This window comes from Gobio gobio (assembly GCF_949357685.1).
Source record: "Gobio gobio genome assembly, chromosome: 20".
Lineage (NCBI taxonomy): Eukaryota > Metazoa > Chordata > Actinopteri > Cypriniformes > Gobionidae > Gobio > Gobio gobio.
The window spans coordinates 49,625,725-49,643,224 of NC_137113.1; the positions used below are offsets into that span (position 1 = coordinate 49,625,725).

The window sequence follows — 17,500 nt, forward strand, 5'->3', positions numbered from 1 at the left end:
GGCCTTTGCACACTGAGTCCGAAATTTTCGCATGCGTTTTTTCGTATTCATGATCCGAAAAATTCGTCACGCACAGAGACCATGCACACTGAGTCCGATGCGTATTAATGAATGCGTTACGGAAAAAAACGCAAAACCACACAAAATGGCGTCTTCCACCTCCTTATCAAGGAGCTGCGGATTATCCAGACCGATTCATAGTTGACTGTCAGTGGCTCCGTTTAATGCTTTTCTAGCGATACTGGAGCCACATATTAAAAAGAAGACCAGCAATCTCCAGTCCTGAACAGAGACTGGCAGTGTCTAGGATCCGCGCGCACACACACACACACACACACACACGCGCGGTTTACAGGGAGTTGGTGTGCTATAATTATAGCTGTGATATTGTAGTATTTTTGATACAATAATATTTGTATATATAATTGTAGGTATCTGAGGAGCACTGGCGATTCATTGCCAGCAGTTTTCGGTTGGGCATCAGCTGTAGATGCGAAAAACGGATGCGAAAAACGCAGAAAATCGAACCTGTTCTGATTTTTTTTTTTGACGGACGAAAGTTTGGGAGGCAGTGTTCAAGCGTGATTGACATAACGTGAGGTCGAATTTATTTTTTGAAACGCGAAAATTTCGCATGCGAATTTCGGAGTCAGTGTGCAAAGGCCTTTAAACTGACCATCTAAATGAAACACTGAACTCCATAATGGCGACCACATATTTTCAATAAAACATCGACATCTAAACCTCTGTTAATTCTCAATAAGAGCTTCTATAGATGTCTTTCAGGGTTGGAGCCAAACTCTGCAGGACATCGACTCACTTGGACTGAACTTGCCTACCAATTGTTTAATTGTACCCTAAGGAGCAATTGTGTACCGTTAAAGGTACAGTTATACGTTTTGTTCCCCAAGGAACACAATTGTACCTCCACTGTACCTTTTTTTCTCAGAGTGTATTTACGACACACACAAAATTTAGATCAAAACTGTTTTGACTGACTAGTAAGAGTAAAGGCCCTTTCACACCGGACGCGTAACGAAAAAGCGAAGCGGAAAAAGCGAATATTTCGTGTGCGAATAGTTCACGTTAAAACCATTCACATCAGCCGCGACGCGAGTTAGCGACGTTTCAGAGCTCCAACATTCCAAAACATTCGCGGCGACAGTTGAGAAACACGGACACGTAATCATTCAGTGGAGACGAGCTTTTCATTTTCTTTAAAAGACAGAGAAGAAGGTTTTGGGTGCAGCCAGTCTTAAAGAACAGAGTCTGAAGGGGAGGATGCGAATCTACAGGAGCTAAAGCTTCATCATGGCCGGTTCCGGACTTACTTTCAAATTTGAGGAGCTCCTCCAGACAGAGACGGTACCACACACACACACACACACACACACACACACACATGTTTGTTTTTGTGAAATGTGAGGACATTCCATAGGCGTAATGGTTTTTATACTGTACAAACCATATTTTCTATCCCCTTACACTGCCCCTAAACCTACCCATCACACACACACACACACACACACACACTGCCCCTGCCCCTAAACCTAACCCTCACAGGAGACTGTGCAGTTCACTTTCTGTGAAAAAAAAACTTGTTCTGTGTGATTTATAAGCATTTTGAAAAGTGAGGACATGGGGAACGTCCTCATATTTCACCCTCTTTTTGTAATACCTTTGTCATACCCATGTCATTATACACATTTGTGTCCTGATATTTCACGAAAACATGCCCACACACACACACACACACACACACACACACACACACACACACACACACACACACACACACACACACACACACACACACACACACACTCTTCAGGAACGGCTCGATCCGGAGCTGCTGTGTTTCCAGTTGAGTCACAATGTAAATATTTAAGTGCCACAGTCGTACTGACGAAAACACATTCACTTTCTATAGTCGCGGACACAATTAGATTTTTAAAAAAAAATCAATGTATTGATTATAATATGGTAATCTGTAGCCTATAGTGGGCAAACACAGCTGCATCTGCACAGCTGTAATCTCGTGAGAAATGCGACACCTGGCAAAGGTTAATGTTGACTGAATGGCGAGTGACATCAACTGGACATTTCGTCACCTTTGTTTCCTTGTATGTGATTGGTTTAAGCCTTTTCTGTCGCTGCGAGTGTTAAAAAAAATCGACATCGAAACGGAAAAAAATAAACATAGTTTTTTCGCCACAGCACATTCGCGTTTGGTGTGAAAGTTCTCATTACACAAACAGCTGATCAAAAAATAAAAACATCGCGCGAACTATTCGCGCGTCAAAATCGCGTCCAGTGTGAACGGACCTTAAGATGGAGAATTTGTATGGACAAGCCCCCAATCCTCTCCCCCAGTGCCCCTTTTTTTTGGTTTGGGCCACTGCCCCTCAAAATGTGTGTGTGTGTGTGTGTGCGTGCAGGTCATCTCCCCGTTCACCCTCACGCTGCTGACCCCATCTGTCTGGCCTGGAACCACGAGGATCTGCTGGCCGTCCTGCGGGCCCATAAGAGTGTGGTGTGCTTCATGGCGGGACACGACCACGATGGAGGATTCTGCACGGACGGCTCCGGGGTCCATCACCTCACGCTGGAGGGCCTCATCGAGACCCGGCCGGACAGCAGCGCCTTCGGGACGGTGTATGTGTACGAGGACCGCATGATTCTGGAGGGCAGTGGGAGGACAGCGGACAGAGTCCTCGAGTATCCAAGAGACTCTGAAGCAAACACTGGACGATCATCTGAGTCTGATCTTCATTAACCTGAGGAGATGTGTTCATGGGCAGTGTTGGGGGAAGTTACTTTCAAAAGTAATGCATTACAATATTGGGTTACTCCCTTAAAAAGTAACTAAAGACCAACGGTAAAGACCTCTTCATACTTAAAGGGTTAGTTCAGCCAAAAATGTAAATTGTGTCATTAATGACTGAGCCTCATGTGGTTGGACACCCGTCAGACCTCCGTTCATCTTCAGACACAAATGAAGATATTTTAGTGTAAATCTGATGCTCTGAAAGGCCTCCATTGGCTCAACTTTACACTCTCAAGACCCTTAAAAGACACTAAAGACTAAAGTTACAAAGTCCATCTCACTACAGCGGCTCTACAATAACTTTATGAAGACGACAATAGTTTCTGTGCGCAAAAAACCCCTAAATAACGACTTATATAGAGATGACGATTTCAAAACACGGCCTCATGAAGCTTCGAAGCGTTATGAATCAGCGAGTCGATTCAGCGGTTCAGAGCGTTATGAATCAGCGAGTCGATTCAGCGGTTCAGAGCGTTATGAATCAGTGAGTCGATTCAGCGGTTTGGATCGCCAAATTTCAGCAGTTTGGCGGTTTGACACGCAATCCGAATCATGATTTGACTCACTGATTCACAGCGCTTCAAACTGCTGAATCGACTCACTGATTCAAAACGCTCCGAAGCTTCATGAGGCCGTGTTTTGAAATCGTCATCTCTATATAAGTCGTTATTTAGGGTTTTTTTGCGCACAGAAACTATTCTCGTCTTCATAAAGTTATTGTAGAGCCGCTGTAGTGAGATGGACTTTGTAACTTTAGTCTTTAGTGTCTTTTAAGGGTCTTGAGAGTGTAAAGTTGAGCCAATGGAGGCCTTTCAGAGCATCAGATTTACACTAAAATATCTTCATTTGTGTCTGAAGATGAACGGAGGTCTGACGGGTGTCCAACCACATGAGGCTCAGTCATTAATGACACCATTTACATTTTTGGGTGAACTAACCCTTTAAAATTGAAATAATAGTTTTTTCCAATTGCTAACACACAATTTTTCAAACTAGTCTGGTTTTATCAAAATACTTAACACAATTCACAAAACCACACACCCAAACTGCAAAATACCTCATATATCCTGCAAAATGAAGCACTGCAACCGAAACTACACATAGCATTATCAAAATCTAACTTTTGCACGAAATGGCACACACTTCATTCATATGACCAGATTTTTGTCTAACCAACTACACACTGTTGGGTTTAATGAAAAGCATCCTCATCTTTAGTGTGCTTTGCCATAATACAAAAATTTTTATCAAATTGTTCACATGCATATTTGCAGATACACACACATGCTGTTGAAACATTTGATTGTTTTTATGTTTCACTACGGTAAACAAGTCAGTGCAACAGATGCACAACAGATATATTTGCATGGGACTGAACAAAAATATTCTCAAAAAAACAGTAAACTGAAAAAGAAAATTGCATCCTCCCTCTTCCTCTCTCAGCAACATCTTCCATTGTTGTTGTAAAAAAAAAAAAGGTGCTGACCTGTGCTGTTTTTATAGAGCTTCATCCTGACTGAAGTGTTAACATTAACCATTGAGGTGTTTGGCCTCATGTATTGGCCAATCAGCTCATGACGTGTCATTTTGAATGCCAGTGTTTTGAAATGGCAAACATGTGCTTTATGTCAGATTGTTGTGTCTTATGCAAAGAACCGTGTTCAGTGCATTTAAAAAGTGCCATTTTGAATTGCAAGATGTGTGGAAAGCAGAAAATGTGTTTAGACTTTTGAAGACTTGAGAAGAGGTTTTGCTCTTTGTGTGTCAGTTTAAATAATTGTGCTGTCCATGTCATTTTAGTTTGTTAGCAATTGGAAAAAACTGTAAGCCCCAGGCTGAGGTAAAGATGCAGATTCCCTCATGAACACTAGAGGGCGGATAATGCTCTGGATAATGGAGGAATAGATGCAGGAGAAAAAAGCTTTACCAATAAAAACAAAAAATCTAGTAATTTTCATCATCAAAGGTCTGCAGCAAGACATTGGTCAATTAAATATAAAGGTAGATTATGCATAAAAATAGTTGTTTTATTTAACATTTAATTATTGGAGGTTTGCATAGTTCTCTGATTTAGCATTTGACTGATTTTATTCATTTTGAGGAGGACAGAATCTTTATTGTGCGAGTGAGATAAATAAATGCTCACATTAAGTCTGGAACTACAATAACCATCATGTTCACACACACACACACACACACACACACACACACACACACACACACACACACACACACACACACACCTCTGCACTGACTCAACATGAGCTGTCAGTCAAATTAATGTAAAAAAGTAACTCAGATATTTTGTTGTAAATTTGAAAAGTAATGCGTTACTTTACTAGTTACTTGGAAAAAGTCATATTATTACATAACTCAAGCTACTTGTAAAGCGTTACCCCAACACTGATCATGAGCCCTGTTGAGGAGGGATGCAATGTGCAATAAAATATGCATTTTTATAGACTATATGAAGAGGAACTACATAAACCCGCAGAGAACAGCTCCATCAGGCCTGAGGGAATCTAGAGAACATGAGATGTGTGTGTATCAAACGGGCAATCTTTGGGTTATTAATCTATGAGCAAACCGATTTGGGTTTGGGAACTTTATATTTGGGCTATTTTTAACTAGAGCTGCTTGTGTTTATTTCCTATTGTCTTTAAAAATGGCTATTGTTCAATAAATATTATTTTATTTAAATATGCCGTATTTTAGACATTATTACACCACTAAATGTCGACCATGAGTGACTGGTTGTAAACAAGGAAGTTGTTTTAGCGCTAACTTTGGCAATCCCACCCATTTTAAAAAGACAAAGACATCGCTTTCCTACAGAGTCTCCGCTCTAATTCATCCCAAAGCTGTTCTATCGGGTTGAGGTCAGGACTCCAGTTCCTCCACCAAACTCCTCATCCATGTCTTTATGGAGACGCTTTGAGCACTGGAGCAGTCATGCTGGGACAGGAAGGGGCCGTCCCCAAACTGAGCCCACAAAAATGGGAGCATGAAATTGTCCAAAATGTCTTGGTGTAGCATTAAAGGGATAGTTCACCCAAAAATGAAAATTCTGTCATAATTTACTCTCCCTCAAGTTGTTCCAAACCTGTATGAGTTTATTTGTTCTGCTGAACACAAAAGAAGATATTTTGAAGAATGTTTGTAACCCAGCAGAGAGAGCAACCATTGACTACCATAGTATTATTTCCCCCTACTATGGTAGTCAATGGTTGCTCTCTCTGCTTGGTTAGAAACATTCTTCAAAATATCTTCTTTTGTGTTCAACACAAGAAAGAAACTAATACAGGTTTTGAACAACTTGAGGGTGAGTAAATTATGATAGAATTTTCATTTTTGGGTGAACTATCTCTTTAAGAGTTCCTTTCACTTGAACTAAGGACTGGAACCCATAATCCCCCCTCCACCAAACTTTACACTTGGCACAATGCAGTCAGGCAAGTCCCGTTCTCCTGGCAACCGCCAAACCCAGACTCGTCCATGGGATTGTCAGACAGAGAAGCGTGATTGGTCACTCAGAGAACACGTCTCCACTGCTCTAGAGTCCAGTGGCGGCGCACTTTACCCCACTGCATCCCACGCTTTGTATTGCACTTGGTGCTGTAAGGCTTGGATGAGCTGCTCGGCCATGGAAACCCATTCCATGAAGCTCTACACACTGTTCTTGAGCTCATCTGAAGGACACAGAAGTTTGGAGGTCTGGAGCTCTTGGCGACTTCTGTGACCCTCAGCATGCACTGACCCCGCTCTGTGACCCTCAGCATGCGCTGACCCCGCTCTGTGACCCTCAGCATGCGCTGACCCCGCTCTGTGACCCTCAGCATGCGCTGACCCACTTCTGTGACCCTCAGCATGCGCTGACCCCGCTCTGTGATTTCAAATGTCCTCATATTTCATGTTTACGTCGTAATACCCGTGTCATTATACACATTTGTGTCCTCATAAATCACAAACACACACACACATTATATATTGACAAACTTTTATGTTAGATGTTGCGAATAACAAAATAAATAGGAGGAAATAATATTAGCAATGTCCAATAATTAAATATGTAACATATATTTTACATTATGCAAACTTCTATAAAAGTTAGTTTCATGTACTTCATCATTTGATATAAATCTCTGTTATGTTCGTGTTTTGGGATAGTCTCGTGAGCGGGGAGTTCTCGTACACCTGGCAACCCGACACACACACACACACACACACACACACACACACACACCAGCGGCGCAGTTACTCCTGCTCATCGAAGCTGGCTGTCCTGTCCCGCCTTTGGACCTTTTAACCCCCTCGTTTCTAAACTTAACCGAATGGGGCGCGGAACCCTTCTCGGTTTCCGCCAGTGATCGTGTGCGTCGCGCGTAAAGTCGCTCTGCGTCGCCGCTGCTGGAATCGAGCAGATCCACAATGGCGACTCACAGTCCCAGCAGTAACTCACCCACAACTCCCTGCAGCCGGAGCATGAGCGCCGCGGGATCCGCGCTGCACCACACGCAACACTTAACCACAATGAGCAACGCGCAGGGTAAGAGCCGCGCCGCCGCTGATGCCCCGCGAGCGCAGTGTTTAGGCCAGGCCTGCTCTCTCTCTCTCTCGCACGCGCGCGCGTCCCGACGCGTCAGTGTTTATAGTGTTACAGTGTTTCTGAAATGTTTCTGAAATGTTTGCAGTCATCGCTCAGCCTGCGTTGGTCTGGTGAGGCTGTAGGCCTTCTCATTGAGTCACGTCGCGTTTTGGGGCATCAAACTGATGCTAATGCGCTGCATGTTCCTCTCAGTGCTGTCCATCTAGACAACTCACTAGAGCTTTACACACTCACCCTGATCATTATCATTATTGTATGATATGCAGTCATAATGATGCTATAATGTTACATTTATGCACTTGACAGATTCTATAATGTTACAGTTATGCACTTGACAGATACTATAATGTTACAGTTATGCACTTGACAGATACTATAATGTTACAGTTATGCACTTGACAGATACTATAATGTTACAGTTATGCACTTGACAGATACTATAATATTACAGTTATGCACTTGACAGATACTATAATGTTACAGTTATGCACTTGACAGATACTATAATGTTACAGTAATGCACTTGACAGATACTATAATATTACAGTTATGCACTTGACAGATACTATAATGTTACAGTTATGCACTTGACAGATACTATAATGTTACAGTAATGCACTTGACAGATTCTATAATGTTACAGTTATGCACTTGACAGATACTATAATGTTACAGTTATGCACTTGACAGATACTATAATGTTACAGTTATGCACTTGACAGATTCTATAATGTTACAGTTATGCACTTGACAGATTCTATAATGTTACAGTTATGCACTTGACAGATTCTATAATATTACAGTTATGCACTTGACAGATACTATAATGTTACAGTTATGCACTTGACAGATTCTATAATGTTACAGTTATGCACTTGACAGATTCTATAATGTTACAGTTATGCACTTGACAGATTCTATAATATTACAGTTATGCACTTGACAGATTCTATAATATTACAGTTATGCACTTGACAGATACTATAATGTTACATTTATGCACTTGACAGATTCTATAATATTACAGTTATGCACTTGACAGATACTATAATGTTACAGTTATGCACTTGACAGATACTATAATATTACAGTTATGCACTTGACAGATTCTATAATGTTACAGTTATGCACTTGACAGATACTATAATGTTACAGTTATGCACTTGACAGATTCTATAATATTACAGTTATGCACTTGACAGATTCTATAATGTTACAGTTATGCACTTGACAGATTCTATAATATTACAGTTATGCACTTGACAGATACTATAATGTTACAGTTATGCACTTGACAGATTCTATAATATTACAGTTATGCACTTGACAGATTCTATAATATTACAGTTATGCACTTGACAGATACTATAATATTACAGTTATGCACTTGACAGATTCTATAATATTACAGTTATGCACTTGACAGATACTATAATGTTACAGTTATGCACTTGACAGATACTATAATGTTACAGTTATGCACTTGACAGATTCTATAATATTACAGTTATGCACTTGACAGATACTATAATGTTACAGTTATGCACTTGACAGATACTATAATGTTACAGTTATGCACTTGACAGATTCTATAATATTACAGTTATGCACTTGACAGATACTATAATGTTACAGTTATGCACTTGACAGATTCTATAATATTACAGTTATGCACTTGACAGATTCTATAATATTACAGTTATGCACTTGACAGATACTATAATATTACAGTTATGCACTTGACAGATTCTATAATATTACAGTTATGCACTTGACAGATACTATAATGTTACAGTTATGCACTTGACAGATACTATAATGTTACAGTTATGCACTTGACAGATTCTATAATATTACAGTTATGCACTTGACAGATACTATAATGTTACAGTTATGCACTTGACAGATTCTATAATATTACAGTTATGCACTTGACAGATACTATAATATTACAGTTATGCACTTGACAGATTCTATAATGTTACAGTTATGTACTTGACAGATTCTATAATGTTACAGTTATGCACTTGACAGATTCTATAATGTTACAGTTATGCACTTGACAGATTCTATAATGTTACAGTTATGCACTTGACAGATTCTATAATGTTACATTTATGCACTTGACAGATACTATAATGTTACAGTTATGCACTTGACAGATACTATAATGTTACAGTTATGCACTTGACAGATACTATAATGTTACAGTTATGCACTTGACAGATACTATAATGTTACAGTTATGCACTTGACAGATTCTATAATGTTACAGTTATGCACTTGACAGATACTATAATGTTACAGTTATGCACTTGACAGATACTATAATGTTACAGTTATGCGCTTGACAGATTCTATAATGTTACAGTTATGCACTTGACAGATTCTATAATATTACAGTTATGCACTTGACAGATTCTATAATGTTACAGTTATGCACTTTACAGATACTATAATGTTACAGTTATGAACTTGACAGATACTATAATGTTACAGTTATGCACTTGACAGATTCTATAATGTTACAGTTATGCACTTGACAGATTCTATAATGTTACAGTTATGCACTTGACAGATTCTATTATGTTACAGTTATGCACTTGACAGATTCTATAATGTTACATTTATGCACTTGACAGATACTATAATGTTACAGTTATGCACTTGACAGATTCTATAATGTTACAGTTATGCACTTGACAGATTCTATAATGTTACATTTATGCACTTGACAGATTCTATAATGTTACATTTATGCACTTGACAGATACTATAATGTTACAGTTATGCACTTGACAGATTCTATAATGTTACAGTTATGCACTTTACAGATACTATAATGTTACAGTTATGAACTTGACAGATACTATAATGTTACAGTTATGCACTTGACAGATACTATAATATTACAGTTATGCACTTGACAGATTCTATAATGTTACAGTTATGCACTTGACAGATTCTATAATGTTACAGTTATGCACTTTACAGATTCTATAATGTTACAGTTATGAACTTGACAGATTCTATAATGTTACAGTTATGCACTTGACAGATACTATAATATTACAGTTATGCACTTGACAGATTCTATAATGTTACAGTTATGCACTTTACAGATACTATAATGTTACAGTTATGAACTTGACAGATACTATAATGTTACAGTTATGCACTTGACAGATTCTATAATGTTACAGTTATGCACTTGACAGATTCTATAATGTTACAGTTATGCACTTGACAGATTCTATAATGTTACAGTTATGCACTTGACAGATTCTATAATGTTACATTTATGCACTTGACAGATACTATAATGTTACAGTTATGCACTTGACAGATTCTATAATGTTACAGTTATGCACTTGACAGATTCTATAATGTTACATTTATGCACTTGACAGATTCTATAATGTTACATTTATGCACTTGACAGATACTATAATGTTACAGTTATGCACTTGACAGATTCTATAATGTTACAGTTATGCACTTTACAGATACTATAATGTTACAGTTATGAACTTGACAGATTCTATAATGTTACATTTATGCATTTGACAGATTCTATAATGTTACATTTATGCACTTGACAGATTCTATAATGTTACAGTTATGCACTTGACAGATACTATAATGTTAGTTATGCACTTGACAGATTCTATTATGTTACAGTTATGCACTTGACAGATACTATAATGTTACAGTTATGCACTTGACAGATTCTATTATGTTACAGTTATGCACTTGACAGATTCTATAATGTTACATTTATGCACTTGACAGATTCTATAATGTTAAATTTATGCACTTGACAGATTCTATAATGTTACATTTATGCACTTGACAGATTCTATAATGTTAAATTTATGCACTTGACAGATTCTATAATGTTACATTTATGCACTTGACAGATTCTATAATGTTACAGTTATGCACTTGACAGATACTATAATGTTACAGTTATGCACTTGACAGATTCTATAATGTTACAGTTATGCACTTGACAGATACTATAATGTTACAGTTATGCACTTGACAGATACTATAATGTTACAGTTATGCACTTGACAGATACTATAATGTTACAGTTATGCACTTGACAGATTCTATAATGTTACAGTTATGCACTTGACAGATACTATAATGTTACAGTTATGCACTTGACAGATTCTATTATGTTACAGTTATGCACTTGACAGATACTATAATGTTACAGTTATGCACTTGACAGATTCTATAATGTTACAGTTATGCACTTGACAGATACTATAATGTTACAGTTATGCACTTGACAGATTCTATTATGTTACAGTTATGCACTTGACAGATACTATAATGTTACAGTTATGCACTTGACAGATTCTATAATGTTACAGTTATGCACTTGACAGATACTATAATGTTACAGTTATGCACTTGACAGATTCTATTATGTTACAGTTATGCACTTGACAGATACTATAATGTTACAGTTATGCACTTGACAGATTCTATAATGTTACAGTTATGCACTTGACAGATACTATAATGTTACAGTTATGCACTTGACAGATTCTATAATGTTACAGTTATGCACTTGACAGATACTATAATGTTACAGTTATGCACTTGACAGATTCTATTATGTTACAGTTATGCACTTGACAGATTCTATAATGTTACATTTATGCACTTGACAGATTCTATAATGTTAAATTTATGCACTTGACAGATTCTATAATGTTACATTTATGCACTTGACAGATTCTATAATGTTAAATTTATGCACTTGACAGATTCTATAATGTTACATTTATGCACTTGACAGATTCTATAATGTTACAGTTATGCACTTGACAGATACTATAATGTTACAGTTATGCACTTGACAGATTCTATAATGTTACATTTATGCACTTGACAGATTCTATAATGTTACAGTTATGCACTTGACAGATACTATAATGTTACAGTTATGCACTTGACAGATTCTATAATGTTACAGTTATGCACTTGACAGATACTATAATGTTACAGTTATGCACTTGACAGATACTATAATGTTACAGTTATGCACTTGACAGATTCTATAATGTTACAGTTATGCACTTGACAGATGCTATAATATTACAGTTATGCACTTGACAGATTCTATAATGTTACAGTTATGCACTTGACAGATACTATAATATTACAGTTATGCACTTGACAGATTCTATAATGTTACAGTTATGCACTTGACAGATTCTATAATGTTACAGTTATGCACTTGACAGATACTATAATATTACAGTTATGCACTTGACAGATTCTATAATGTTACAGTTATGCACTTGACAGATTCTATAATGTTACAGTTATGCACTTGACAGATACTATAATATTACAGTTATGCACTTGACAGATTCTATAATGTTACATTTATGCACTTGACAGATTCTATAATGTTACAGTTATGCACTTGACAGATTCTATAATGTTACATTTATGTACTTGACAGATTCTATAATGTTACAGTTTTGCGCTTGACAGATTCTATAATGTTACAGTTATGCGCTTGACAGATTCTATAATGTTACAGTTATGCACTTGACAGATTCTATAATGTTACAGTTATGCACTTGACATATTCTATAATGTTACAGTTATGCACTTGACAGATTCTATAATGTTACAGTTATGCACTTGACAGATTCTATAATGTTACAGTTATGCACTTGACAGATACTATAATGTTACAGTTATGCACTTGACAGATACTATACTGTTACATTTATGCACTTGACAGATTCTATAACGTTACAGTTATGCACTTGACAGATACTATAATGTTACAGTTATGCACTTGACAGATACTATAATGTTACAGTTATGCACTTGACAGATACTATAATGTTACAGTTATGTACTTGACAGATTCTATAATGTTACAGTTATGCACTTGACAGATACTATAATGTTACAGTTATGCACTTGACAGATACTATAATGTTACAGTTATGCGCTTGACAGATACTATAATATTACAGTTATGCGCTTGACAGATACTATAATGTTACAGTTATGCGCTTGACAGATACTATAATATTACAGTTATGCGCTTGACAGATACTATAATATTACAGTTATGCGCTTGACAGATTCTATAATGTTACAGTTATGCACTTGACAGATACTATAATGTTACAGTTATGCACTTGACAGATTCTATAATATTACAGTTATGCACTTGACAGATTCTATAATGTTACAGTTATGCACTTGACAGATACTATAATGTTACAGTTATGCACTTGACAGATTCTATAATATTACAGTTATGTACTTGACAGATACTATAATGTTACAGTTATGCACTTGACAGATTCTATAATATTACAGTTATGCACTTGACAGATACTATAATGTTACAGTTATGCACTTGACAGATGCTATAATGTTACAGTTATGCACTTGACAGATACTATAATTTTACAGTTATGCACTTGACAGATACTATAATATTACAGTTATGCACTTGACAGATACTATAATATTACAGTTATGCCCTTGACAGATTCTATAATATTACAGTTATGCGCTTGACAGATACTATAATATTACAGTTATGCGCTTGACAGATACTATAATATTACAGTTATGCCCTTGACAGATTCTATAATGTTACAGTTATGCACTTGACAGATACTATAATATTACAGTTATGCCCTTGACAGATTCTATAATATTACAGTTATGTACTTGACAGATACTATAATGTTACAGTTATGCACTTGACAGATACTATAATATTACAGTTATGCCCTTGACAGATTCTATAATGTTACAGTTATGCGCTTGCGAATACTATAATATTACAGTTATGCCCTTGACAGATTCTATAATGTTACAGTTATGCGCTTGACAGATACTATAATATTACAGTTATGCCCTTGACAGATTCTATAATGTTACAGTTATGCACTTGACAGATACTATAATATTACAGTTATGCACTTGACAGATACTATAATATTACAGTTATGCACTTGACAGATACTATAATATTACAGTTATGCACTTGACAGATACTATAATATTACAGTTATGCACTTGACAGATACTATAATATTACAGTTATGCACTTGACAGATACTATAATATTACAGTTATGCCCTTGACAGATTCTATAATATTACAGTTATGCACTTGACAGATACTATAATATTACAGTTATGCACTTGACAGATACTATAATATTACAGTTATGCACTTGACAGATACTATAATATTACAGTTATGCGCTTGACAGATACTATAATATTACAGTTATGCACTTGACAGATACTATAATATTACAGTTATGCGCTTGACAGATTCTATAATGTTACAGTTATGCACTTGACAGATACTATAATGTTACAGTTATGCACTTGACAGATACTATAATATTACAGTTATGCGCTTGACAGATTCTATAATGTTACAGTTATGCACTTGACAGATACTATAATGTTACAGTTATGCACTTGACAGATTCTATAATATTACAGTTATGCACTTGACAGATTCTATAATGTTACAGTTATGCACTTGACAGATACTATAATGTTACAGTTATGCACTTGACAGATTCTATAATATTACAGTTATGTACTTGACAGATACTATAATGTTACAGTTATGCACTTGACAGATACTATAATATTACAGTTATGTACTTGACAGATTCTATAATATTACAGTTATGTACTTGACAGATTCTATAATGTTACTGTTATGCACTTGACAGATGCTATAATGTTACAGTTATGCACTTGACAGATACTATAATGTTACAGTTATGCACTTGACAGATTCTATAATATTACAGTTATGTACTTGACAGATTCTATAATGTTACAGTTATGCGCTTGACAGATTCTATAATGTTACATTTATGCGCTTGACAGATTCTATAATGTTACAGTTATGCGCTTGACAGATTCTATAATATTACAGTTATGCACTTGACAGATACTATAATGTTACAGTTATGCACTTGACAGATTCTATAATGTTACAGTTATGCACTTGACAGATACTATAATGTTACAGTTATGCACTTGACAGATTCTATAATGTTACAGTTATGCACTTGACAGATTCTATAATGTTACAGTTATGCACTTGACAGATACTATAATGTTACAGTTATGCACTTGACAGATTCTATAATATTACAGTTATGTACTTGACAGATTCTATAATGTTACAGTTATGCGCTTGACAGATTCTATAATGTTACATTTATGCGCTTGACAGATTCTATAATGTTACAGTTATGCGCTTGACAGATTCTATAATATTACAGTTATGCACTTGACAGATTCTATAATATTACAGTTATGCACTTGACAGATTCTATAATGTTACAGTTATGTACTTGACAGATACTATAATGTTACAGTTATGTACTTGACAGATTCTATAATGTTACAGTTATGTACTTGACAGATTCTATAATGTTACAGTTATGTACTTGACAGATTCTATAATGTTACAGTTATGCACTTGACAGATTCTATAATATTACAGTTATGCACTTGACAGATACTATAATGTTACAGTTATGCACTTGACAGATTCTATAATGTTACAGTTATGTACTTGACAGATACTATAATGTTACAGTTATGTACTTGACAGATTCTATAATGTTACAGTTATGTACTTGACAGATTCTATAATGTTACAGTTATGTACTTGACAGATACTATAATGTTACAGTTATGTACTTGACAGATTCTATAATGTTACAGTTATGTACTTGACAGATTCTATAATGTTACAGTTATGTACTTGACAGATTCTATAATGTTACAGTTATGTACTTGACAGATACTATAATGTTACAGTTATGTACTTGACAGATTCTATAATGTTACAGTTATGTACTTGACAGATTCTATAATGTTACAGTTATGTACTTGACAGATTCTATAATGTTACAGTTATGTACTTGACAGATACTATAATGTTACAGTTATGCACTTGACAGATTCTATAATATTACAGTTATGCGCTTGACAGATACTATAATGTTACAGTTATGCACTTGACAGATTCTATAATGTTACAGTTATGTACTTGACAGATTCTATAATGTTACAGTTATGTACTTGACAGATTCTATAATGTTACAGTTATGCACTTGACAGATTCTATAATGTTACAGTTATGCACTTGACAGATACTATAATGTTACAGTTATGCACTTGACAGATTCTATAATGTTACAGTTATGCACTTGACAGATACTATAATGTTACAGTTATGCACTTGACAGATTCTATAATGTTACAGTTATGCACTTGACAGATTCTATAATATTACAGTTATGCACTTGACAGATACTATAATGTTACAGTTATGCACTTGACAGATACTATAATATTACAGTTATGCACTTAACAGATTCTATAATGTTACAGTTATGCACTTGACAGATTCTATAATGTTACAGTTATGCACTTGACAGATACTATAATGTTACAGTTATGCACTTGACAGATTCTATAATGTTACAGTTATGTACTTGACAGATACTATAATGTTACAGTTATGCACTTGACAGATTCTATAATGTTACAGTTATGCACTTGACAGATACTATAATGTTACAGTTATGTACTTGACAGATTCTATAATGTTACAGTTATGCACTTGACAGATTCTATAATGTTACAGTTATGCACTTGACAGATACTATAATGTTACAGTTATGCACTTGACAGATTCTATAATATTACAGTTATGCACTTGACAGATACTATAATGTTACAGTTATGCACTTGACAGATTCTATAATGTTACAGTTATGCACTTGACAGATACTATAATGTTACAGTTATGTACTTGACAGATTCTATAATGTTACAGTTATGCACTTGACAGATTCTATAATATTACAGTTATGCACTTGACAGATTCTATAATGTTACAGTTATGCCCTTGACAGATTCTATAATATTACAGTTATGCACTTGACAGATTCTATAATGTTACAGTTATGCCCTTGACAGATTCTATAATATTACAGTTATGCACTTGACAGATTC

The 17,500-nt window shown here is 35.7% G+C and overlaps 2 protein-coding genes across 8 annotated transcripts in view; both read left to right on the forward strand.

Annotated features, from left to right (window-relative positions):
* Positions 1 to 5,523, forward strand: part of adprm (ADP-ribose/CDP-alcohol diphosphatase, manganese-dependent) — an 8,968-nt gene extending 3,445 nt beyond the window's left edge. Inside the window, exons 3-4 of one of the 4 annotated variants that reach the window (XR_013818623.1) lie at positions 2,439 to 2,928; positions 3,696 to 4,755. Coding sequence is in view for 1 of the 4 variants with exons in the window: in XM_079845447.1 (XP_079701573.1) it covers positions 2,439 to 2,776 (338 nt within the window). In the remaining 3 variants the exon portion in view is untranslated. Of the gene's footprint in view, positions 1 to 2,438 lie in introns of all 4 variants that reach the window. The other 3 variants (XR_013818624.1, XR_013818625.1, XM_079845447.1) reach the window with 3 other exon arrangements.
* Positions 5,524 to 7,022: 1,499 nt separating this feature from the next.
* map2k4b (mitogen-activated protein kinase kinase 4b) overlaps positions 7,023 to 17,500 on the forward strand; it is a 25,488-nt gene continuing 15,010 nt past the window's right edge. For 2 of the 4 annotated variants that reach the window (XM_079846289.1, XM_079846288.1), the window contains exon 1: positions 7,032 to 7,373. In XM_079846289.1, the coding sequence (XP_079702415.1) occupies positions 7,256 to 7,373 (118 nt within the window). In that variant the 5' untranslated portion in view covers positions 7,032 to 7,255. Of the gene's footprint in view, positions 7,374 to 17,500 lie in introns of all 4 variants that reach the window. The other 2 variants (XM_079846290.1, XM_079846287.1) reach the window with 2 other exon arrangements.